This window comes from Neomonachus schauinslandi, chromosome 12, assembly GCF_002201575.2.
Source record: "Neomonachus schauinslandi chromosome 12, ASM220157v2, whole genome shotgun sequence".
NCBI lineage: Eukaryota > Metazoa > Chordata > Mammalia > Carnivora > Phocidae > Neomonachus > Neomonachus schauinslandi.
In genome coordinates, this window is record NC_058414.1 from 38502407 (window position 1) to 38528720 (window position 26314).

At 42.1% G+C, this 26314-nt stretch overlaps 1 protein-coding gene across 1 annotated transcript in view; it reads right to left on the reverse strand.

Annotated features, from left to right (window-relative positions):
• Positions 1 to 6606: 6606 nt before the first annotated feature.
• SLC25A13 (solute carrier family 25 member 13) overlaps positions 6607 to 26314 on the reverse strand; it is a 177130-nt gene continuing 157422 nt past the window's right edge. The window contains exons 15-18 of the mRNA XM_021689816.2: positions 18475 to 18613; positions 8213 to 8371; positions 8029 to 8119; positions 6607 to 7753 (exon numbers count right to left, since the gene is read on the reverse strand). Coding sequence (XP_021545491.1) covers positions 7567 to 7753; positions 8029 to 8119; positions 8213 to 8371; positions 18475 to 18613 — 576 coding nt within the window. The 3' untranslated portion in view covers positions 6607 to 7566. The remainder of the gene's footprint in view (positions 7754 to 8028; positions 8120 to 8212; positions 8372 to 18474; positions 18614 to 26314) is intronic.

The following is a 26314-nucleotide window of genomic DNA, read 5'->3' on the forward strand; positions in this document are numbered from 1 at the left end:
TCTGTCTCCTCTTCTTCTGGAACTCCTATTATGTGCATATTGGCATACATGATGGTTTCCCATGGGTCTGTGTTCAATTTTCTTTCTTGTTTCCCCTTTTTGTTCTTCAGATTGCATACTTCAGTTGACCTTATTTGCTTATTCTTTCTTCTGCCCTAAAATCATCATGCTGTACTTCCCTTTAGTTCTTTAGACACGGTTTCCTTTAACTCATTGAGTAGACTTATAATAGCTAGTTTTAAATCTTTGTCTAGAATGAAAATCCAACTCTGGGTTTCCTCAGACACAGTTTTTCTTGATTTCTTTTTTCTTGTGTATATGCCATACTGTTTCTTTACATGTCTTGTACTTCTTTGTTGAACACCAGGTGTTTTGAATATTGTAATGTAGAACTCTGGAAATCAGATTTGTTGTTGTTGCTTATTGTAATCATTTATTTAGCAAATTCTCTGAACTAATTCCATACGGTATCTATTCTGGGTCATGTATGGCCCCTGAAGTCTGTTAATTTGATGTTTAGCCAATGGTTGGACAGAGATTTCTGTAAATGCCTAGAATCAAAAAACTCTGCCAGTATTTGCCAAAGGGCTCATGTGTGTTGAGGCACACTTTCAACACTGAGCTGGGCAGTTTACCACTCTGCATTAGTCTTCATTTCCTTTTTCTGAAGAGCCTCAAGGTTGGCAGGAGGTTGAGAACTTAGGGCCTTTTCGGGTCTCTCTGAGCATATGACTGTTCTGACTCTGGGTGTGTGTTCTTCCAGATTCCCAGCAGCATGCTAGAGCTCTTCAAAGCCCTATGAACATCTCATTCCCCAGACGGTCCTCTCAAGGTTTTGGTTAATCTACTGTTTGCCCCGTTATTTATTACCTCAGACAACTAAGACATTAGCCTACGAACTGCTTCTTCAGTTAGGAAGAAGGAAATGCATACATTGCATCGTGAGGCAGGACAAAGGCTGAGGACTGTGGAGGAATCTCTACTCTCCGCAATCATAAAATTCAACAGACATCAGCAATCACTTTACTTCTGTCTTAGGAAAAAAGAAGGCCTGTTTCAATTTTTCTCATCCCCACCTTTTCATTTTTCTGATTTTATTCTAACAGAGTATAAGCCTTTTATAAGACTAGAGCTGATTCAAATAACAAGGTTATTATAAAAAGCAGCTTCTTACATGGAGTGGCTGTCAGGACACCTAAATTCTCAAATTAATAAAGCACATCTCTATACTCAGAACTTATGTAGGTAAATTTTACTTCAAAACAGAAATTCACACTTTGAAATCACTTTTTTGAAAAAAGTATAAGGCTATATATAGATATAGATATATATCCATATATCCTTTCAGTTAATGTTTAGTGTGGGTCAGTCAGTAATCTGCTCGTTTATGTAGGAATGGTGGAGGAAGCAGCACAGTGCAGGGGTACATGTCCTCTCCTTTGACTTGAGGGAGTGCAGGGCACTTGTTGGGAATAGAGTAAGACTTTTCCACCATTAGTGGTGATGGAGATTTTACGTCCAGAAGTAATTCCAGCAAATCCCACATTCTGTAAACTGTCTCCATTCCCTCCAGACACACTTTGAGGCCAAGTACCCATAGATATTTAACTTGGTTTTCCATTATTTCCAACTTTTGTTGAAGAATGGCATTTTCTAATTATAGTAGGGATTTTTAAGATGGTCTGATTCAGTTCACATCATATCGCGTTGCACTGTAACAGTCTGTAAATTTATCTCTGCTTTTTCCACATTACCTTTCCATTTTAAACTCATGGGGCAAATGCTTCAAGTTTACCTTAATCCTCTCTTTACTGATTTTAATAGGTCATAAAACAGTTTAAGATGAACCTGCCTTCGGCTCGGGTCTTGATCTCAGCGTCCTGGGATCGAGCCCCGCGTCGGGCTCCCTGCTCAGCAGGAGGCCTGCTTCTCCCTCTCCCACTCCCCCTGCTTGTGTTCCCTCTCTCACTGTCTCTCTCTCTGTCAAATAAATAAAAATTAAAAAAAAAAAAATGAACCTTGGGGCACCTGGGTGGCTCAGTTGGTTAAGCGTCTGCCTTCAGCTCAGGTCATGATCCCAGAGTCCTGGAATTGAGCCCCGAGTGGGGCTCCCTGCTCAGTGGGGAGTCTGCTTCTCTCTCCCTCTGCCCCTCCCCACCTGCTCATGGACTCTCTCTCTCTCAAATAAATGAATTTTATTTTATTTTTTTTTATTTTTTTTTTTAAAGATTTTATTTATTTATTTGACAGAGAGAATGAGAGAGAGAGCACATGAGAGGGGGGAGGGTCAGAGGGAGAAGCAGACTCCCTGCCGAGCAGGGAGCCCGATGCGGGACTCGATCCAGGGACTCCAGGATCATGACCTGAGCTGAAGGCAGTTGCTTAACCAACTGAGCCACCCAGGCGCCCCTCTCAAATAAATGAATTTTAAAAAACAAAAACAAAAGATGAACCTCAAAAGACTTGTCAGGATTCACCTGGTCCTCAGGCTCTGGAATTCTGTGAAATAGCAAAAGCACTTACTGTGATAAATAATCAGTGATCACCCTTCCCTTCTACTCTAAGCTAGGAATGATACATCTGATTCTGAGAACTGGGGACAATTAGAAATTCTGGGCAAAGACTGTCATAAGAATTTCCTGGACTAAGTTTTGTTGAGAAACCCTTGAAGGTAAAGAACAGGGCTTGGACTGTCACAAGACCTAGATTCAAATCCTAGCCCTCTCATTTGCTAGCTGAGAGGGCACGAGCAAAACACTGCGCCTCTGCGAGTCTTGGGTTTCCTCATTTGTAGCACAGGAAAAAGAACAGTACCTACTTTAAGGGCTGTGGGGAGGATTTAATGAGATCATGCCTGGCATGTAATACCTCATACTAATGAGTTCTCAGTGGCCAAAGAACTCCATGGTGGAGGCAAAGTGACTTGCCCCTCTTTTTCTTTTGAAAGCAGCTCAACAAGACTAGAGCAAGAGCAAGAGGCCGAGGGAGGTGATAAGACAGGGAAAAATGGTTTCTTTAAGTTGAATTTCCTTCTCCCCACCATACAGGACTATGGTATGCTTGCACAAGTCTGTTCTGAGAACCTGAGTCTGTTTTAAAGTCACCTTAGAACTGATTCACTGCCAAATCACGCATCCTGCAAAGGGGCAGGGGCCCTGGCTAATGGAATCAAAGTGGTGGTGGGCACCGAGGCCCCGGTGGCCAGAGCAGTGTGCTGGGGGTGTGCCTCTGACCTGGAAGAAGCAAGCCTCAGACAGGCACAATTAGTGTGTCTTCTTAACTTTCCTTCTGAAGTTATTCGAGGGGACTGTGGTTTTGCCTTGAGCAAAACCCCCTTAACAGCCGGGAATCTAAAAACAAACATTATTTTATTAGGTTACCCCAGCAGATGAAAGCAGAGTGTTCCATTTGGACTCTTTTTTGGAGTCAATTAATGCATTAGCTAAAAACAAACCCTTATGAAAGAGAGTTCCCGTTGTCCTCAGCAGCTTCTAAAGGAAAACTTGCCCCTGTGCTCCTACGGACACATATACATCAGGCAGTGAGAGAAACAGAGAGAATGAGTTGTAAATAATATTCATTGATAAGAAAAACTATTTTAATGACCTATCTCAACTCCAATGCAGTACTAATCTCAAAAGATACGATTTTTTAAAGCTTTATTTTTAACAATGATCAGGAACTTTAAAGTTTATATGACAGTTCCTGAGTCAATTTAAGTCATTAACACCAATTTTAAACAGCTGTAGCTTTAATAAAAGACATATTTATGACTTCTAAAGTATGTGATCGATACAGAAGACTGTGATTGTTTTCAGTTATGGTTTTAACTCCAACAATGGAAAAGGCTTGTAAAGTAGGAAAATAATAGCGATTGCTCATTGGGGTAAAAAAAACCCCGGATTTCTCAAAAATCCATTCACCCATCCTTCAAAATAATAATCAAGAGCCTACTAAGTTCCAGGCACCGTGGAACTCTGAACAAAAGCCTCAGTCCCTATCCTCATTAGAGCCCAGGCCAGGCTTTCAAAGTAAAGACTGCTAGGGTTTTAAGACAGAGGTGCAATGCTTTCAGCTGCCTCTGGCCTTGGAAAAGAGGCGGTGGACCCCCTGTGGTCTTCCTAACATTGAAAATAGAACTCCTCCTTGGTGAGGGCTGGGTTATTCCCAAAAGGTAAAACAAAAGGCACACCCCCTCTGTGGGCAGTACCATCTGTGGAAAGAACATTTCACTGCTCTTACCAGTGAATGGGTCTTTAAAAAAAATCTTTGGAAAAATCCACATCCTGAAAGCATTTGATTACCCTGAATTTAAAATGGGCTCTTGCTCAGTGGCAAAGATACAAACTCATCCCCCAAAGAACGGTTTCTGCGGTGAAAAGGCACACGATGACTTTGAGAGAGGGTTATCGACAAGGCTGATAAACGGGGCCACAAGACAGAACTCATCAAATGCCATTGCTGGAGACTTCCCTCCGTCTACCTGAAGAATTCCAACGTGACATGCTGAAGACCTAGCAGGACGGGGTTACAAACAGTTTCAAGCACAATTTCTTCCCGCTTTTATTCCCTGCTCAGTGTTATGTGCTGTTAAACATTTCCAGAAGACTGTCAAAATGTAAGCATCCTGAGGTTTACATAGGCCACACCATTAAATAACATATAAGCACAAAATTTTAAACATTGTTTTCCAGCAATGGTAAATATTTTAGCTAAGTAAAAACTGAAGCTTGAAATGCAATAAGCACTTAAATGACTCCTCTCTGTGCCAGAATTCTTATTTTCCCCTGTGCAACCCTGGCTGCTGGGATTAAGGCGACCCCAGGGAGCTCAGCAAATGGTTGTGGGTTATGAGGTGTAGCATGAGCTTGGCGACAGCATGCCACCCAGCCTCAAGAAACCCAGCCACGACTGGAACCCAAGAATCAGTGTGTTCACTTTGTGGTCAGCTTCACATTTTTTCCCCTCCTTGAAAAAAGAAAGCGGCTACAAAAATCAGGCCTCTGCCCCCACCCCCTAAGCAACAGGAGGTGGACCAAGGGCAGGGCTGGAAGACTCCTCAGCTGATCCGGCGGCACAGCAGGCGGAGGCTGCCCCGCCCCCCACCGTGGGCAGGCAGCGTGGGCGTTCCACAGCTTCAGGTTCCTCAGCATTACGGGGGGAAGTGACCGGCTGCAAGAACAACAGCCACGGCCCTGCCAATGACGTCCTGCGCTGTCACTGCAGGAAGAAGGAAAACCCAGAACAAATTTGACGTGGTTTTCACCACACAGTGATTGCAGTCCTATTCAAGGATGTCACAGTCACACCACCCACTGAGCAGAACTCAGATGGAAATTAGGCCTCCTTCAAAGTGTCTGAAGTCACAGCCTATCCTGAACAGAAGCAGCCAAGGATTTTAAAGAAACACGGCCCGGGGCTCCATCTCCTTTGGCTTCCCGGTTCCTCTGGTTTCTCCTTTACTGAAGAGAATCACCCTCAGTGGCAGGCAAATATAGCAATGGCTCTTGAAGAAGCAGGCAGGGCAATGCACCTTTTCCGAGATTTGGGTCACTGTTGTTAGCATGAAAATCTGATCTCCCACAAAATTCCAGCAAGTGAAGAAAAAGGAATGCAGAAATTTACACTGAGGGACTTCTGTCCACGTTCAAAATACCAGAGCTTGAGTGATTTGTTATTGCAACACTACCCAAATTTCTAAGACATTATTTGGAGTTTTGTGACTGGTCTTTGGGATTAAAATGTAAATATTTATCATGTATCACACTGAGCGGCGACTGGGGCTAAGGATGGGTAGAGGAGCGGTTTTTGCTTTGGTTTTGCGAAACCATGAAGGGAGCCACATCCATCTTTGTGCTGTTTCTGGTGAAACTAACAAAGCTTTTGTTCACTTAAGAAAAAAAAAAAATCAGACTCATGATGGTGTTGATGCTCCCCGATTTTCTTTTGTTTTGACGCCCCTCAGTTTTGAACAGTAATTTCGAATGTCAACCCGTTGACTCTAAAAGTCGGACCAAGACTGCAAAGTGGCTGTCTTTCCTGGAGGGACATTGTGGAGATTCAGAAAGTTCAGACTGACCGCTCACAGGTTCTCAGTAGCCTCGCCAGAGTCTAAGAAGTCCAAAAGCCCTAAATTCTGGTTCAAGACTAGCTTCGTTCCCCCAAATGATAGTGTTGGCCAAATACCACCAAATGTTAGATACAGTGACATCTGGTTTTCGTATGAGGAAGAATCAGAGAAGATTAGAAAACACAACTGCCATTTCATACCAGTTTTCATGCCCACCTTCCAGTGAAACTTCACACTATAAAATGAAAATCTGTATAAATTCTCATAGTAAGAAACTGCCCAAAGCACTGGGGATGACTACAGTAAAACTGTCCATGCGCTGGGCTCCTTGCTTATCTAGGGTTAAATGTCATTGCTTTTACTCACTCTGAATGTCGACACACTGAAAATCAGGGTACACATGACCTTGAAGGACCAGGAGGATAGAACCATGCCAACAGGGATAAAAGCACCCTGAAAATGAAACATACAGAGTCCAATAATGACAATTACTGTAGTCATTCACCACCTGACATACACGAGAGCAAACAATTCAATAGCTTTAAAAATAGTTTATTTCCTCCTTCACAAACACTTGAGCCTTCTGACCATTATGCAAGGCACCACAAATTAAATAAAAACGTGTATCAGAATATATTTGTCTCACATGATTCAAAATGAATGGGACTTTAAAAGCGATAGGTGCCGACGACGGGAGGGCCGGGAGGGCACGGAGGCAGGTGCCAGTGCTGGGGGCATGTGGTCCCACAGCGTCTGCTGTAACAGGCAGTGACCAGCACGTGTCATCAGATGAGCCATGATCCAAAATTAGCACATCCCGGAGAGGTGCTGCAGCTCCCAGGTTCTCTGTCTACGGGATATAATACCTAAAGTACTTCCTGAAAATACAAGGACTTTTCTCTAAGAGTCTTGGTACCACCAACAGTATGATTATGAAACATCCTCAATGTGGTTTTCATTACCAAAAAAAAAAAAAAAAAAAAAAAGGTTTCATATAAAAGCTTCATAATATAATCCAGAAAGAGAATTAGTACATGTTTAAAATCTGAAGCCAGGCTGGCTATTTCTGATCATTTTTTTCATTTCTTCCAGTGTTTTTTATAGTGATAAATATGCACCCAGCTTCCTACCAGTTGAAACATGCATGAAACACTTTGCTCTGAGCACCATGATTGCCTCTCAGTAATCTCTTTGGGACTATAATCCTAATCCAAGGAGAAGTAGCTCTAACTTCAATTCAGACTTGTTCCTTTCCCCAAACATGTTAGTGTTGACCAAATCCCAGTAAATGTCAGATACACACACAGGTTCGTGAGCAGAGGCCCAAAGAATAATTATGAATAATTTCACAATGATCCGGTTAAGAAAACACACAGAAAATGAATGATTTCACCTTATAAAAAGCCTCCACTTGAATTTAAACAAGAGATGGAAGTGAAAGGAGGAACACTGTTTCCATGGGAGACAAGGCACTCTCCACTCCCAGCGGGCTCCTCCTACGGGCCTGCGCTGATCACCGCTGAGGTAGAAGCCGGCGGCTTGAAGAGAGGTAGGTAAAGTCCAAATTTGTTTTCAATCCCTGCAAATGTCGCAACTGCCAGTCTGTAGCCTCCAACGTGATCAGGATTGGGAGCAGGCAGTATGATCCTGGATTTAGGAACTGGCTCTGATCCCATGGGTTTCCTAAAAGAAGAGAAAATTGGGCGAGAATCTGTTTTATCATTTTTTACCTTGGTAAAAATAACATTCAGAGTTTGTGGAAATTCGCATCACATAAAGGAGTTGTGGAATTCTAGTTGGTTGTATGTTCCCCTTGGGAATGAGTCTGGTTACATGATTTCCGTATTTTCCTGCATCTTGTCTGTTTCATCAGCGGAATTAGAGTGACGTACCCTTCCTAAGAGCGACTGAGTACAGGAGGCGCAGCGACCTGGCTGCGGACTTAGCGGGATACTTACACGCCTCCAAAGTCAACGTAGAACCATCGCTGTAGCAATTCATACGTCAGCAAAGTTACACCAAACTGGGGGGAGGATCGAAACACACGAGCTTTGAAGAAATGGGGAAACAACAGCTATAATTAGGTTTTTAAAAAATTTACCCGATCCAAAAGGTTTAGTTAAGAACAAATTATTTCCCTACCACCAGCTCCTTTCCACAGAGCTTTGGGGCCTTCTTCCCGCAGTATTTTCCTGAAGCAGTCCATCACTCCGCTATAAGTGGTTTGGCCAGCCCGGGCGGCCACTTGTAATCGTGTCTTGATAACATCGGCAGGGGTCACTAAGGATGCCGCGGGCATACCTGCAGGAGAGGCACCGCCATCACAGTCTGGTCACATTCGCGCTATATAAAAATAACTGTGCTTTCCACTGCAACTGCTGGCCGTGGAAAGAAAGTTAAGAGCTGATGAAATCAAATGCCTCTTCTGCCGTCCTCTCTGGGAGGTACAGCCGGGACTACCCGGACTGCAGTGATGGAGGCTGTGCAGACATTCCTCCCTCCCCCGTCCCCCAAGCACCCAACCCCTTCGGTGTAGGACTGTATTCCTTAATGGTTTTAAGGAATTATTTATCAATAACGCTACTTCAAGTGCAACAAACGGAGAAAGCTTTTTTTTTTTCTTTTTTCTTCTTCCCATCTAAATCAGAAACTTGCAAAGTTATTAGGTCCGATTTTCAGAGGTGAAGTTTGTTACGCGTTTCCTCTTCACGCTTTTCTGTGGCTGCTGGCAGTCCCACGAGGTGCCTTCTCACTTCTCACACACATTCAACCACCCCCTACCCACCAAAGCCTAACCTCTCCAGGTACACCAGAAAAAGCCTTTACTGAGGGCTAAGCAAACACTGTGTGTGTGTGTGTGTGTGTGTGTGTGCGCGCGTGCAGGGGGGGTGGGGGTGGTGGTGACCAGAGATGGAGACTCCCACAGATAATACTTCAGGATTCCTTTTTCCTAAAACTGACATCTCCAGAAAAAATATTTGACAGAAAGCTGAAAATTTGTACTGGCTGATAATCAATGAAAAAGGAACAACAACAGCAACAAAACCCTCCCAAAATTACCAATGGGAAATTTTTCTATAGTCGTTTTATCCAAAATGGGGCAGCCCATGTTTAGATTTTTTAAAAGCGAGACTGTACTCAGAAGACACTGTCTCTTATGGTTTTATTACTTTTCCATTATGAACCTATTCCAAACCAAATTGGTCAAATGCAGATGCATAAATCTCCTTTGCTTTTTTTAAGGCTTAATAATTCTGTAAGAATTTCTGTCCAAACCAACGTGGTCTGGCTCACACGTACATCTCATCCTTCTAACAGACAGCTTTAAAGTTACAGAGTGTGTGTGTGTGTGTGTGTGTGTGTGTGTGTGTGTGTGTACACACGCATGCGTGCCTGGGGAAATCTGCACTGTACACGTTTGCATTTATATTACTAAGTTGCATCTCTTCCTCTTCCATCTTTACTGAGCTCCTCACAAACACTCATCTGAAGCAACTGTTTTTTATAAAATATATCATATTTTTTGCATGTGACAAAGCTCACTTTATATCCAATGCTTCACTGGATAAGTCATACTGAATTTCCTATTAACTTGGAGGAATTATTTTAACTTTGAGCCAGGAATTTATCCTCCAACATAATGGAAGGAAACATGAAAAATGCTTAGAAACCCACTGTGTTCATACCACCCATTACATTTTACTTCCTGGTTTAGAAAGAGTTTAGCAAGGCTGTCTGCTTTAGGCACGTAGTAAAATCCTCCTTGCGACAGTGAGCAGGCATGTCCGAGGGACAGTGGGAGACACACAGGCAATAACATGGGTAAAACGTCTCCTCCAGTAACTGCGGGTCTCTGTGTGGATGGAGGGCTTCTGGTGTAAGACTGGCTAAAACCCTGGAGAACAGTCTGAGGCTGCTCCAGCGCAAGGCCAGGAACGCAGTATCTACTAAAAAGAGCTTGGCCGCCAGAAATCTGTTGATTTTTGGGGGCCAGGGTTGGCAAAGACTTAGTCAATTTGCCTCGTCTCTCCTGGCTTCCAAAAGGCTAAGACAACACCGATCAAGAGGTCTCGCTTTCTCTATTCCCAAAGATGGGGGAGCAAGAGATGGCTAGGAAACAGAGAGGCTTCTTCCAGGTTCCTCAACAGCAGCCTGCCCCATGCTTCAGTGATGAGACAAATGATGAGACCTTGTGGCTACCGACTACCTCTGTGACAAGAACCATTTGAGGTGTTCCCCAGCCCAGTATAAAATTATAACCCTTTAAAAGGGGGCCCAGAACCTAGAGAGCAGAAGTTCATTTACAACAAAAAGAAAGTACAACCAGCAAAATACAACTTAGGGGCAAGAAATCTGCAATTCTCACAAATATCCCATCAGCATTTGTAAAGAATGTGCTTCTCTGTTTATGGAATACAAAGTTAATATCTATTTATTTTGGATCAAAGTTAAGAGTTTCACTAATTCCCTCTGCACCCTTATCTATAGTATCTACTTGATGGATCAGCTTCTAAGAGAAGTGTCAAGATTTGGAATGAGAAAAATATCATGTTCTTATCCTACTGTTAAGTTGAGGTTGTATAAAACAACAGTATGTTGATAATACATAGTGGCTGATGGCAATATACCGTGAAAGGATTTCGGTTTGAAATGGAACCAGAGGGTATGAGATGGACATTCTCACGCATGCTCCCTCACAAGAACGGAACTTGAGAACCGACAGACTGATTTTCCGAAGACTGAGATTTATCTCCTGACCAGTGAACATCCAGCAAGCAACATCTCCCCATCCTCAAGCCATGAGTTTACCGCTTGGATGCCGCCTGGACCCCCCATCTCGCGCTCCTTGCCCACAGACTCGCCTGCAGCTTGTTAATGGCACGCGGTTTCTCCACTAGTTCTGAATAAACTCAACTCCTGCTCATTTCAGCTTGCCTCAGTTTATCTATTTAGGGTGGCACTATCTTCTCAGTGAATTTTATCTTTTGTAAGTGTCAAATATGCCTCTGTGCTTTGGAGCGCTATTTTTAAACCCTGAATTCCATTTAGTCTGACATTAATATTGCTAAACTTGCTTACTGTTGGTATTTGCCTAATACATATTTTTCAATCCGTTCTCTTTCAGTTGTTCTAGGTCACTGTTTTCTCAAACTTCAGATGACTAGATTTCCTTTCACAACTTGTCTAAAATAGGCATTTGTTTTTACTAGGGGCATTGAATCCATTCAATTGTGGCTATAATTGTGGTAATATATTAGACTTATTTCTGCTATCCTATCTTGTGGTTTTTATTTTCTCTGCTTCTAGGTGTTTCCCTTTTCATCTTCATCCTTTCCTAACTTAAATATTATATATATTTTTTATCACATAAGCACAATATTTACAGTATGTACAATAAATTAGTATTTGCAGCCCTCGCCAACAAGCCCTTCTTACATAAAAATACATATACTAAAGTCACCAGGTATTTAACTCTACCTAAAAGGTTTAACTTTTATTTGCTCTGTTTCATACATCCCATATTTTCTTCTTTCTAAAATTCACTTTTCACTTTGCTTCAACAATGTCTGTAAGGCGTATCCTTTGAGTTATGGGAGAAAAAGAACTTGAGATTTGCCCTCCCTCCTGAATGCTGGTGTGCCTGGGAATGCCATCGAGGTTCCAGACATCCTCTTCTTGGCATTTTGAAGGTAGCTAGGACTGCAGATGAAAAGATGAGTCAACTTTTATTACTGATTTGTTTTGAGTCTGCTTTCCTATGACTTCTCTCCAAGGAACTCCTATTAAATAGATGTTAGACTTCTTGGACTAATCCTACACGTCTCTTGCATTTGCTCTTCCTTTTTTAGCTCTGTACTTTTGCTCCATATTTTAATTCTTGTTTTCCCATGACTTTATCTTCCAGATGTAATTTGCTCTTTGAACATAATAGATATGGATTGGAATGGTTCTATCATTCACACCATTTATGGGTTTTTAATTTTGGTGATCCCTTTATTAATTTCCAAGAAAGCTTCCTTAAGGGGTGCCTGGGTGGCTCAGTCGTTAAGCGTCTGCCTTCGGCTCAGGTCATGATCCCGGGGTCCTGAGATCGAGCCCCTCATCGGGCTCCCTGCTCGGCGGAAAGCCGGCTTCTCCCTCTCCCACTCCCCCTGCTTGTGTTCCCCTTCTCTCTCTGTCAAATAAATAAAATCTTTAAAAAAAAAAAAAGAAAGAAAGAAAGCTTCCTTAAGATTGTTCCTCTCAACGGGCGCCTCAGTGACTCAGTTAAGTGCCTGACTCTTGATTTTGGTTCAGTTCATAATCTCGGGGTCGTGAGATCGAGTCCTGCATCAGGCTCTGTGCTGGGTGTGGAGCCTGCTTTGGATTCTCTCTCACACCCCTCTTAAAATAAAAAACATTGAAAAGTAAGATTGTTCTTCTCAAATCTCCCTGCAGATCCTAACGACAGTTCTTAAAAGTTCTTTTTTTCTTTGAATTGCCTGTTTTCCCTGAATTTCCTGTTTACTTCTCTTGTTGCTCCTCGTCTGAGGGACCTCTGGCTATCTTTTGATATTCAAGTTCAAAGAATAGACTGATTAGTGTAGCACTGGTTTCTACCACCCCCAAGGTCAGTTTCTTCCTGAGCGGGAGGGCCAGCAATGGGCTTTGTGGAATGGGGGAGGCCTGTAAACTAGGTACAAGGTAGTAAGGTGGCCTGGCAGGGTTGGGACCTTCCAAGTTGCTGGAATATGGAGTGCTTCACTCTGGAAGTAGAAGAAATTATTTTATATCCCTCTTGGGAAGAGCTACCATTCATTTCCTTCTTTCTTTATTTTTGCCATCTGGGGTGAAGATCTGGAACCTTAAGCCTTACCCTACTTTCCTTCAGTTCCTTACATTGCCCTCTCCAGGAAGGCGATGCCTCTCTTTGGGAAACAGCTCTGGGCTTTCATGGTCTGGATTTAAGTGTTGCCTGAAGCTCCAGACAAAAAGGAGCAGGCCTTCAGGCCTCCACTACTCTCGGTAGTCTATTACTCACTCAGAACTTAAAATTCCCCTGTTCTGTTCTTAAATTAAGAGCAGTTTCTCCTGCCAGTGTCCTGGGTTGTGGCACCCTTCAGTCCAGTTTCAGACTCAGCATGCTTCTGTTTCCTGCCTTCTGAGGGCTGGAGCTAACATTTTCTAGTGACAACAGCAGTTTTAAAAAATGTATTTTCAGAGGAGGGCACGTTCTATGATGAGCACTGGGGTTATATGTAACTAATGAATCATTGAACACTACATCAGAAACTAATGATGTACTATATGTTGGCTAACTGAATATAAAAAAATGTATTTTCTGACATTTTCAGGTATTTGGGACAAGAGGAGAGATGGATGAATATGCTCGGTCTATCACTTTGATTCAATCTCCCATTACTTTTTTTTTTTTTTTAAGGATCTGAGAATTGCTTTTAAGTTAACTTTATGTCCACATCATTTAACAAATTTGTGTCAATACTACTTCTCTCCTAACTTAATCCTTTTAATATGTTTGCAAAAGCGTCCTGACAGTCCCACATATTTAGTAATTCCGTGTCTGTGTACTGAACATCTTTGAAAGATACTCCCGAATTATAACTTAGTCTAAGTTGACTTATTCTTTATCTCATCGTGACAATTAAAATCACGTGGTATGACGAAGCTCTAAAAATTGAGAAGTGCTAGATATGCTTTATTTGAGATTATCCATAAGCCATACTGAAATGCCCTTCGTGCATCAAAAAGCAACACGTTCATCACAGGGAATTAAAACTTAGTTTCTTAATTTCAGGCTCCCTGCTTCAGCTCTCACCTTCTGACACACGAAGGCATGTTGGTCAATGAACATAAATTCAAGTATCAGTTAGACTTATTTAATCTACCCTGTGAAATACTGGAGATGTTCCCAGTAATTTAAAGATAGTCCCAGTTTACAACCAGATACATAAATCTAAAAAAAAAAAAAAAATCAGTATTCTCTAGGTTTTGAGATCTCAACAACCACCTCTGTGAAAATACTGCTGAAGTATAATCTAACTTCAGGTCAAACAGAATTTTTAGAAAAAGATAGGACTTACTGAGTAACAAATTACTATCAAAATATAGAAAGCATGATCATATTAATGTAAACCCAGATCCATCTTATTTATAATACAATTGTTCAACAAAAATTATATGTACTCTGTGTAGGAGAGCAACTTTAAAATTATAATTTATATAAAAATACACAAAAATAGTAAGGAGACATTTCTGTATCATAATAAAAAAGTTAGTGGTCAGCTGCTATTCATTGTGCTTATTTTGAGATAAGCTTTTCTCCCTTCTCTTAATGACACAGCTCCCTCCGGCCCTACTTTCTGGGGTTCTGGGCCTACTCCACCAGTGTGTCTTCTCCCTAGGAAATGGGTCTGCTCTCACTGGCATCCACAGAGGGAATGTGGAGGCCCGACCCATCTTCCATCCAACAGCCCACACGTGGGCATTTCTGTGCTCCTGCCCTTCTTGATAGTGTTGCACTGGACACAACACGTGTCTACACAGAAGTCTTTCTGCCCTTCTCCACACTGAATTCCCCCATCTGGCTGAGCCTGCCGGGCAAGGTTCGACCCTGAGCAGCTAGCTGGTTGCCCTGCTTCCCCCTCTAACATCACTTACCTGCTTATCACTATATATAGATTTTATGTTCATCCTGTAACAAAATACATTACTTATTAATTCTGATACATTTTTAGGCATTTTTATTTGGATTAAGCTAAATAACTACTTGCAAATAATGATATGTTCAGATCTTTCTTCCTAAAATTTATACCTCTCACTTCTTTTTCTTTATTTTACCACATTGACTGAACCTCCAAAATAAGCCTGAAAAACAAGGATGATAGACACAGCCTTGTCTTATCCCTAACTTCAATGAGAATGGTAGTTATGACATTTGCCACTGGCTTCTGGTATCTGTAACTAAATTGAAAAAGTAGCTTAGTTCTCCTGATAGAGTTTATACAGATTTGAAGAATATGCAAGATGATCAAGCTTTGAGGCTAATCTGTTCTTTGAAGAACAAAACCAAAGACAATCTGTCTTGTAGTTTCCTGTCCTACAGGGAAGGAGAAGATGGACAATAAAATGAAAATAAAGCATGGCAGCCAGCTCCCAAATGACTCTCAATGACCTTACCTCCTGTATGCACACCTCTGCCTCTGTTCAGTCTTCCTGTATGTTACACAGGGCTGATGGATGTAACCAACAGGATGATGTGGAAATGAAGGAGTGTGACTTCCAAGGCTTGGTCACACAAGACACGGCAGCCTACCTCTTTGCTTTCTTCCCCTGTCTTTTTCCACCCACCCTTCTCCCCTGTCTCTTCATCACTCTCTGACCTGGCTCTGGGGGAAGTCAGCTACCATGTCACAAGAACATCCAAGGTGACCAACAGTGAGGCCGCGTGGCAAGAAACTGAGGCCTCTTTGCCAATGGCCATGTGACTGAGCCACCTTGAAAGTGAATCCTCCACCTTCAGTCGAGCCTCCGGCTGACACCTTGCCTGCAACCACATGACACACGGGGAGCTAGAGGCACTCAGATAAGCTGCTCGCAGTCCACGGAGACTGTGAGAGGATCAGTGCTTGCGGTTTCCAGCTGGTCAGTTTTGGGGTAATCCGTTATGCAGCCATAGACAACAAATAGAGAAGGTATCTGAAACACAACTCTGAAGGATACTGGGATGGCCACAGGGCTAAAACTGCAGCATGTTCCAGTTCCAACTTCCAAGAATAATGTGGTAATGCATTAAAAACAAGACATATGTTTTACCAGCAAACTCACTTTAGAGAATTGATTTGTCTAAGGAAAATGTCCCACAAACAGGGGAAAAGCCTTTAAGCAAAAATATGTGGTTTTTTTGTTTTTATGAAATAATGTATTTAAATTTTTTTCAAAAAAATTTAGGTATCTAAGATTGAGGGTTAGGTAAATATGCAGCAGTTAAAAACTAGGTTTATAAAGTTTTAAAAGACATATAATATTATTATCTAACATTTAAAAATATTATATGCCAGGCACTTTCTTGGATCTTCACATTTATTAACTTACATCTACTGATCTCTATAATAATCTTATGAGACTACGACTATTCTTCACCCCATAGGCAGATGGAGAAACAGGTAGAAAGGGGTTACAGAACCTGTGCAGATCATACAGTTCTAAGTGGGGAAACTGGAATGTGAACCTGCCTAGTCTGGTCCCACAGCGATATGCCATGAGCCTCTTGCCGTGCTGGCTATCCGTGCTTCAGCTCTGAAAGTAAGTGAGAGCCCCATCTCCACAGTGGGATCATAACTCTGTTAAAAACTACGCAAGGAGAAATGAGCGAGCAGAAATGCTGAATAGGGATTATCTTACAGTCGTGGAACAACAGATAATGTTTTCTTAATTACCCTTTCAGTTACTTTCCAAATATTTTACAATCAGCTATAGTATTTTCCCAGTCATAAAAATGATAGAAGGAAGAAAATAAACCTTAAAAGAGAAAAAAAATCCACCGGTAATTTCTACAGCCCTGGTAGCATGGATTCCTCAGGAAATTCCTACCCAGAGATGAAATCCCTTCTCGGTGGCTACCTTTCTCTAAGGGAAGAGTTAAAGGTGTTATTTTTGTGGTGGGAGGAAAACACAGCTTGGAGAGAGTCCTAGACTTTGAGCTCTAACACGTATCTTCTGTTTTTACAGCTGATTTCTGGGGTAGGTTGCAGACGGATTCTCGGAGTCCGTGCCCTGCTGGCTACCATTACTGTACGCCGGGCAGGATGCACAGTCCGTCACACAGCTGTGCTCACCTGGACCTCACAGGCACACTCTGGAGTTGGTACCGTTATTGTCTCCGTTCATAGCCCAGCTGCTGAGGCTTGGGAGAGGTTATGTAACTGGTCTACGCAACACACTCCTGAGTGGTACGGCACTTCTCCCCAGTAGGCTACCTCATTTCCAGGAAGCAATTTATACTGTACAATGCACAAAATGCACTGTATTATAACCTTTTGGTTTAAAAAATACTCATTTATGCACATGTAAAGGACATACAAAAGGACACAGTTAATCAGTGGCTACACTGGGATTAAAACTGGGAATTCTATAGTCTAGTCTCAAAATCATGATTTCCTGATAGAGGCAGAGTGGCCCCCTATGATGAAGGTCCCAGAGCAGCCGGGAAGGGACAACTCTGCCTCATTTACCAACATCACTGCCTTTGAAAAAAGGGGATTAACCAAGAATTAAAGAGGCGCTCCTTGGTGCCTGCCTTCAGGGACTCCTCAGGCTACATGCGGGCCCACAAAACAGCAAACAACTTCTCAGAGCAGGGGGCTGTTCTCCTGAGACTCAAGCCACCTATCTCTGGAGAACAACACCTGTATCAAAAACATTTGGACCCAGGCATCCCACGACTGCCTTAGGGTTTGTTAACTCATTAAATGTTTGCCACCACCTGGAGAGCGAATCCAGAGTGTCTGAGCCTTTAGGGTCACTGAACAAGAAGCATCAAAGATCGAATGGATTCCTGCTGTGGCCATAATCAAATTTTCTCTGGGAATTTACATTGGGATGTAGAAGCCAACCTCCCCCTTCGTATATTTTTTTTTTTCTATTGACATATTCACTGTAGCACTGAAAACAAGAGTCATTTCCCTCTGGGGCTCAATTAACATATCCTGTTCCTGTAACACAGCTATGAGCAATCAGGTAATCTCCTCAGGCTGAGTCGTCCTAATTCTACTACGTTACTTTTACCTAAATAATAACTACTGCTGGGGCTCCTGGGTGGCTCTGTTGGTAAAGCATCTGCCTTCGGCTCAGGTCATGATCCCAGGGTCCCGGGATCGAGTCCTGCATCGGGCTCCCTGCTCCCCAGGGAGCCTGCTTCTCCCTCTCCCTCTGCCCCTCCACCCGCTTGTGCTCTCTCTCTCTCTCAAATAAATAAATTAGAAGTTCTATATTGTTTCATAGTTTCACTTCACAGAACAGTGATAACGGTTCAGCTGAAAGGTTTTAAAAATGTGAATACTCGTGCTTAAAGGCATCTAACCAAAATAGTACATAAATGCTTGTCCAAAATGTAAGCAGTAGTTATTATTTAGTAGCTTTTTAATTAATTTTTTAAAAAATTTTTATTTACTTAACGATACCACAAAATGCACCATATTTTAATGAGCCTTTTCTGGAGTTAAGAAATTAAGCTTGCCTAATCTAATCTGTCAGAAGATTAATTTCTTCTCCTTTCTTTTCAGTATCTATTCAAAGCAATCTACGGCCGCCTCATAAGTCCCCTCTCAAGAACTGTAAGCAAAAAATTTCCAGGCAGTGACACGGGAGGGGCCGGGGGAGAACAGAGCTCTGTGGGGGCCACTCACCAGCTATGGCACCGGCCAAGAGCAGGCTTCCGGGGCTAACCTGCCCACCTTCACTTGCAAAGGAAGCCTTCACATGAGCATAGCACGGGAAGTAGATGGCCGAGAAAGGAATGTCCCGCAGAAAGCATGCTTTGGCGCCCTGTGCATTTGAAAAGGAAGAAAAACCACATGAAACACATATCCCATTGAGAAGATCAAGCTTTTCTGGAACTTACCTCAGAACAAAATATTCCTGGAGGAGACCAAGTTTGTACTCACAAGTTGAAAGGGGAACAGAAAAAAAATAACCCCAATTCTGCAAGTAATAAATCTGAATTCTCTTTTTAAAAATAAAACTAATCTTATTGTGTGGTTTGAGCAAGAAGGGGATAGTTCTCATTTGTTCCAATGATAAGATTTTGATTTAAACACTTTTGGAACTCTGCGTGCAACATCCTTTTAAATCCCTACTGATGGCAAGTCACTCACTGGCATTTCAGGGAGTATCTGTTCTCAGAAGATGGGCAGCAACAACCAAGGTACTCCTCTAGGAAGTAGACAAATTATATAGGTGGCAGGGGGAGAGGTTTGTTTTTTTGTCTTGTTTGAGACCCTGATGAAAGTGCTGGACTCTTTCCCAGAAAAAATTACACATACGTAAAAAATTATATACCTTTTCAAGGGATTCATGGATCCCCTAATTTATTCACATACTTACCCCTTCTCCTCCAGGGTATGAAACATTGATAAATGCTTGTTCTAAAGCCTTAAAATATTTACAATAATTCCTACCCATTTAAGAGCTGTGTGTAGAGCAATTAGCAACTAGAGCAAAGTCTTCAAATAATTTCTGGTGCCAAAATAATGCATGGGGAGACCTTGAGAACTGGTGCGTGCCCAGAAACACAGCACTCTAATGAAAACCACAAGACATATACTGTGTCTTAGGCAGGCTAAATGGGAAGGAAGTCACCCCTTTTCAACACCTAATGATTTAATACCACTTCTTTCACAGATTTCTAATACCTAAAAATTTCCACCAAATTGAGAGATTCTTGAAAGAAAATAACGACTCCATCCAGATTCAACAGATCTAGCCCAGCCCAGTGACATTTAGTAAGGTTGAGTGATGCTGGATCTCAGGGATTTTTGCCTGAAGCTAGGCTCCATTCTGTCAAAGTTCCTAACACTACACATCTGTTACTATAGCTTTGGCTTTCTGACACCATCATTACACTCCTGACTCACACTGAGACTGTGGGTAATAAAACCCCTAGTCTTTTTAATACAAATTGCCATTAACCTAGGGATACTGTAAGTTAATTAGTTGCCTTAAGTAAGTAACATAAGCAGGGCTTTGTTTCATCCTAGTAAACTTCATCCTAGATTGGCCTATCCTATAACTAGAACAAATGCTTAGAATCTGGATTCTGTCATGCTCGCTTTTCCTCAGTCAACTTACCCATGGATGTGTTAAGATACTTCCGTCCATTCCGTATAGATATTCAGAAAAAGGGGCGGGGGGGGAGCAGATCTACATCATGTACTGCCAATCGACCCACACTTCTGTAACTTGTCTATCCCCAAACTGTTAAATGCCTAACTGAAGAACCACAAAATCCACCACACCCAAATTCTCCTTTTATATATATGTACAAACGGATGCCCAGAATGATTATTAATCTATCAATTGCACATTTATTAAGGGCCACACTAATGGCTTGCTCAGGGGACATCCTTGGAGGCAGAACCAGAGATAGGTCCAAAACACAGGAAAGGACCCTCAAATCCCCCCCACCACACACTTTTTCAAGGGGGAAAAGGACAGGAGAATGACAGGATCCATGCGCACATCCAGTCCTTCCCTTACGATCAGTTAATGTGGGCGGGCAAGACCCTCACCTGGCTGTTTCACTATTTTTACTTCCTTTGCCTCATTTGCCTCCAGACCTTCCTGTAAGTGTCATTAGCCCTTTACTGCAGGGCAGACTCTGTTCAGGAGATATTCAAATTAGATGCCAAAGAACCAATTCAAATGAAGATCAGTGAAATCTTTTTTTTTAATTTTTATTTATTTATTTTTTTTAATTTATTTGACAGAGAGAGGGAACACAAGCAGGGGGAACAGCAGAGGGGGAGGGAGAAGCAGGCCTCCCGCAGAGCAGGGAGCCCGATGCGGGGCTCGATCCCAGGACCCTGGGATCAGGACACGAGCCGAAGGCAGTCGCTTAACCGACTGAGCCACCCAGGCGCCCCCAGTGAAATCTTCTTCACGCACAACTCTCTCTATATAGTAAAAGAAACACTGCCATATTGCTGGCTTTCTAAACAGATCTCTTTGGAGTAATTTTTTAGGCTGATACAATTCTTCCTCCCACAAATCTTGCTTTTTACTAAATCTATTAGTTTTTACTTTTAACCTCTTCTCCCAAATCTTCACATCTAAGAGCCAAACTTCAGTCTATTTTTTTGCTGGTAATAGTTTTCCTTTAAAATGTTTTCTCCCCCTTGATTATAAAATATTAACTGCTCATCACAGACAATACAGAAAAGCATTAAAAATTTAAATTGCTTAATCTTCACCAGCCAGGGATAACCACTACAACTGTACTCCAAAAATGTTTTTGGAGCATTTCCTTCAACAGTAACATTAGTAAGTATTCCATACTTGAGGCCATCATTCTGTGGTTCTGAGTTATCCTTTCCTTCTCCTTAAATTCACGGTGTATGGTTTTGTGGGGTTTTTGTCAGCGGGGTGGGTGGAAAGGTAAGGATTGGTATGGTTTAACATCTCCTTCATTACTTAGCCATTCTGCCTCAATTTCCTTTCTATTTATTGTTTGCAAAACTCTACGGCCATCTTTGGTCTTAGCTGTCCTGTGAATTAGGCCCCGTATTCGCACCCTTCTCAAAACTTTGTAATGACTTCACTTTCCCATTTTCCTCTCCTTGGTCAGCCTGGTTCCTCTCAGGTAAAGCTGCTCAATGCCCCATTCATCTGATCAATCCAGATCAATCCCTGCAACTACCTTGATGATTGCTAAGCTGGGAACATCGACTCCCTGAATATCACTTCTTCATTCATTTAAAGCCCAAATACCACCCTTCCCACGGAGGATTCTTTAACTAGAGGGCAGACAGGGAGTGAATTCCATACAGCTCCACACTGTCTGCACTTTCTCAATGCTGTTCTGATTTTCTTCATGCTCTTCTATCTGCCTATATCAGTGTTGCCTATTTCAGAGAGTAAGCACCCAGGGGCCAGAAACCAGGGGCTAGAGAACACTCAGCAAAATCTCTGGCAGTCAGTTGGGCCTAAGGCATGTTCTGGTGACACTGATTTGACTCTGCCAAGTCACACAGAAACAACAACAACAACAACGCACAATTAAAAAGATTAACAAGAGGCTTTGGGATACACTGTCAGGCTCCTACAAGGAAAACGAACTCATTTCTTGGAGATATATATTAGAAACCAAAGCCAAGCTTTTAGTATTTTCAAACAAAGATCTATAATTTGTTGGGAACGATACAACAGAGCTAAGGGAAAAGTAGTTGATGATTTTGTATTGGAATATGAAAAGTTTAAAAAAGGAGAGAAAGACAGCTCTGAGCCTCTCTGATGCTTACGTGGCTTCAAGATGATCAGAAGGCCACGGGAAGATGTGATGTGAAATTAGAAACCTCTCTGTGACACCGAAGAGTAAGGCCACGGGAAGCAGCAGCTGGTTTCCCAAGAAGGAAAGCTCTCCCCTGTCCTGAAATCATGGCAATAAACCCTGTATCTGCGTGAGAACACGTGTCTAGTAAGGGGTGCAACATGCTTAAAAAGATGTTTGAAAACATTCCTGATGCCTGAGAAGAAAAAATGGGCTGATCAAAACACAAGCGAGCAAACATACAAAAAAGAACAAATCTAAGGAAAAAGCAGAGCTGCACTGTGAAACACCAAAGGAAAAATGGATCCGGAAGATATATTTTTCCTACCTGAAATCAGACAATGTCGTCAAGTAATTTATGCGTGTTAGAGGGAAGATTGGACCATGAAAGAGGTCACAGGTTTCTGATTATCTGAGAAAAGGGAGAAGGAAAAGCCAAGGAAGAAAGAAAACCTGTGGGGCCAGGGGCTGGCTTAGGAATAAATGGTGGAAAAACCACGCAAGTCCCGAGGAGGTGTCACCCGCACTACCAACGTCAAGATGGTGGGAAGGAGGAGGTGTGGATGTCCCTGGCTCTCCTGGCACTCTCTGGAGTCAGGGCGGGCCCGCGGCCTCTCTCACACCCCAGGCATCAAAGCCCAATTCCCAAGGAGAGCTAATGTTGCAAAAGGTTGGAGAAAAAAACTTCTTACGTTTCCCCCGCCTTCTTTTCCCCCACTCCTTTCTTCAGGTCTAAGGCACAAAGGCAGGTGCCAATTTGTCAGGCTGCCTCGGGCAACATCTGACCTGTGGCTCCAGCACAATGAAAAGGGAAGCAGCATGTGAAAAAGGCTTTTCAAGTTCCAACGGTGAGAATGTTTCTCTCCCAGATTCCTTGATAAATCCTTCACTTCATGGTGAGTACCCATTCTCCAGTCCGACATCACAACACGGGACCCTTCTGACTTGAAATCTACTTGCCCCACGTCTGATCTTTCCTAAGCGATCAGCCATTCTGAACAGGCAACTTTATAATCAAGGGCAACATTCCATGCTCCCAAGAGCCTGCGTCAGCAACACAGAAATGATTACTTTGGCCATTAAAAAATTAATAAATTACAAAGTGTGTGCCACCTAAAATAAATCTTTAAATGTTCTTGCCCTATAAGAAAATCCCCACATTTTCCTGCCTTAAGTCTTTCTCACTGGTTCTCTGGGCAACTCTGCCCTCAGACATTCTCTGGTCAGCCCTGCATTTCCTCCTTACACACAGTAAAATCACTTGGGGGAAATTCATAAATGCAAAATGCAATCATCTAATCTCTTACTATTCATTAAAGCACTTTCTCCAATGAGGGAAAATTATTGGTTTTTTATTTCCTTTTTAACAAAAGGCCCACTAATAACAGACAGGAACAATAAAAGGCATCTCAGGGGAGACCTATATATAAATAAACCAGAATCAAAACTCAAATCTAGTTTAATTCTCCACTCTGGCTCCATTCCTATTCTGTGTCATTCTAAGGCCTCTCGTCATCATTCTATTTCAGAAGTCCAGGAAAACTTCAAGGCTTGGTCTCAACCTCCGGTTAATCGTCTGCAGTCAGCATGGGCCACTGAGCCTCAGAGACGCGGGCCACAATATCGCCGTGGCAAAAGAATTATTTCTTCTGCTTCTCATGGCTTTTTTTTTATGTGGACACTGTGAAATGCCCAAGGGAGCTTAATCAATTCTTAAGTTGCTGGAATCATCCACTCAAGTTTACTCTGGCAGCTCTGTCAGGCATGAAATTGTCAAAAGACAGAACACAACAGGATTTGTATCTCTCTCTCTCTCTCTCTCTCTCTCTCTCTCTGACACACACACACACACACACACACACACACACACACACTGCTATCAGGCATGAAATTGTCAAAAGACAGAACACAACAGGATTTGTATGTCTCTCTCTCAGACACACACACACACACTGCTATCTCCAACGTCTCTTTTTTCTTCTTTTAAAGCTCCGCATCTTGGATGGTATCACACCTACCCAATCAATGTGAGGAACAAAAAACAAGCCTTAAGAATGATTGCTGATAAAGGAGTCAGGGGCCAGTGCAGGTCTTTTTGCATGCTAATTCCTGCTTCTTCTAGCTGTACCTGCAACCACAGCTCGAAACAGAGTATTTCTAATACAGGGGAAGGTAATTACACTCACAAAGGCACCTCTGTGTCAGGGCCGGGCACCAGGAGCCAGCAGGTCTGGGAGACGGAGGCTTAACAGAGACTCCTGCCGTGAATGCACATTGTCTAGCATGGGGGAAAATGCCAGACTGAGGGACCTGCAGCATTCAAGACAACAGTGGTGCACCTTGTCTGAGGAGGTTATTTAATGCTTCTGGCACCTGTAGTCAGAGCCACCCCTCCTTTCCTACCTTATAGGTTTAGAATTTATTTGGCATGTATAATTGTATATTTTGATCCTGGAGCTACAAACAATGGGCAGCATGTCAGGTCTTGATCTTTAGCATTCCTCTTGGTTTCTCCCAAGTGAGTTAACCCTTGTATACATAGTTGGGCAGCACCTCTCCTGCCCAGTCAAGGGAGAGTGAGGCCCACGTGCCTGGGATTTGAACAGGGTGTTTCAGTATCTTGCTGAGAAACAGCACTGGTGCCAAGATCTGTTATGGGATCGTGTCACTGGTGTTAAAACCAAATGACCCAGCCAACAACCGGAGACTTGATATCAGTGACACTGAAATTACTTCAATTTGAATATGAAATATCAAAACCTATTATTTAGTTTCTTTAGCCCGGGGACCTTCAGGATACTGGATTCTCCTTAATTTCACTGCACTTCTAACCAAAGCATCTTGGTGACTCAAGGGTTTTTTTTTTTTGTAGGAAATGCCACTCCTGTGTTGGTTCTAGTTCTCTACTGTTCTATCATATGCTGCTTTGCCATCAGTGATGCTTGTATTTAGACAGGCTGGAAATCCAGAAAGTGGCACAGAGTTTTTTTTTTTACATGGAATTGTAGTCTCTGAGCATGTCACCTTCACAACACGAATCTATAAAACATGTCCCACCTTTTCAATTTTCCTTTCCTTTCTTGTCTTGTTTCTTCTGATGTCTCCCCACTATCTATTTGCAAGGTTCACAGTCTGTTTTTACTCTAAGCGTTTACTCCCTGGAAATTCTAATATACGTACTTTGTTATCTTTACCTTCCTCCTGTATAATACATGCATTTTATACAACTTACATTATAAACCCCCCATCTTATTGTAATGTACTTTAATTCTAGCTTTAAAAACATGAAGCATTGTAATTACCAATCACACATATATTTAAATTCACACAATGCTATTTAGACTAAACATTTACTACTTTCTTTGCTCCTCATTCCTTGCTGCATCTCCAAACTGTCATCTGGAGGACTTTCCTTCCGCCTAACGTACATTCTAGAATTTCCTTTAGTAAGGGCCTGTTAGCGATAATGCATTTTGAGTTTTGCTAGTCTAAACAAGGTCTTTATTTTGTCTCTGTTCCTGGAAGACGTTTTTACAGGGCATAGAATTCTAGGTTGAAAGGCTTTCCCTCCACACACTGAAAACACTGGCCAATGTCTTCTGGCTTTTACTGTTCCAGTTTTTAAGCTGGTTGTCAGTTCAACCATTCTCCTCGGGGGGCACCTGCTCTCTGGCCATCTGTGAGCTGTCTTTTAGCCCTGGTATTCAGCAGTTTCACTGCACAGGTTTAGTCTGGATTATTTTTATTTATCCCACTTGCGATTTGTTGTGCTTCTTGAATCTCAGGACTGACAGCTGTTTAATTGTTCCAGGGAGTTTTTAGACATCATCTCTCCCTTCCTTCTGGTTTTCTTTTATACCTATTAGACCATCTCATACTTTCCTCTGTGTCTCAATGTCTCTTTGTCTCTCTGTTCTGAGTAATTCTCTTATGTTCTAGTTCACTAATTCTCTCTTCAGCTATGTTTAATCTGTTATTAAAGCCAGAATTTTGAAATGTTCAGTTTTAAATGTTAACCATTATATTTTCACCCTTTTTAATTTTTTAAAACAAATAAAAACATTTATGTTTCTAATAATTTTGAAATTTTAAGTCTTTAGGTTTAAAATGCTGCCTGTTGTTTTTTGCTCTCTCTTCTTAAAGTGCCTTGTTTCCTTGTGGGACTTTAGATTTTAGACTATGAGCTGTTCATTTTCCTTGGA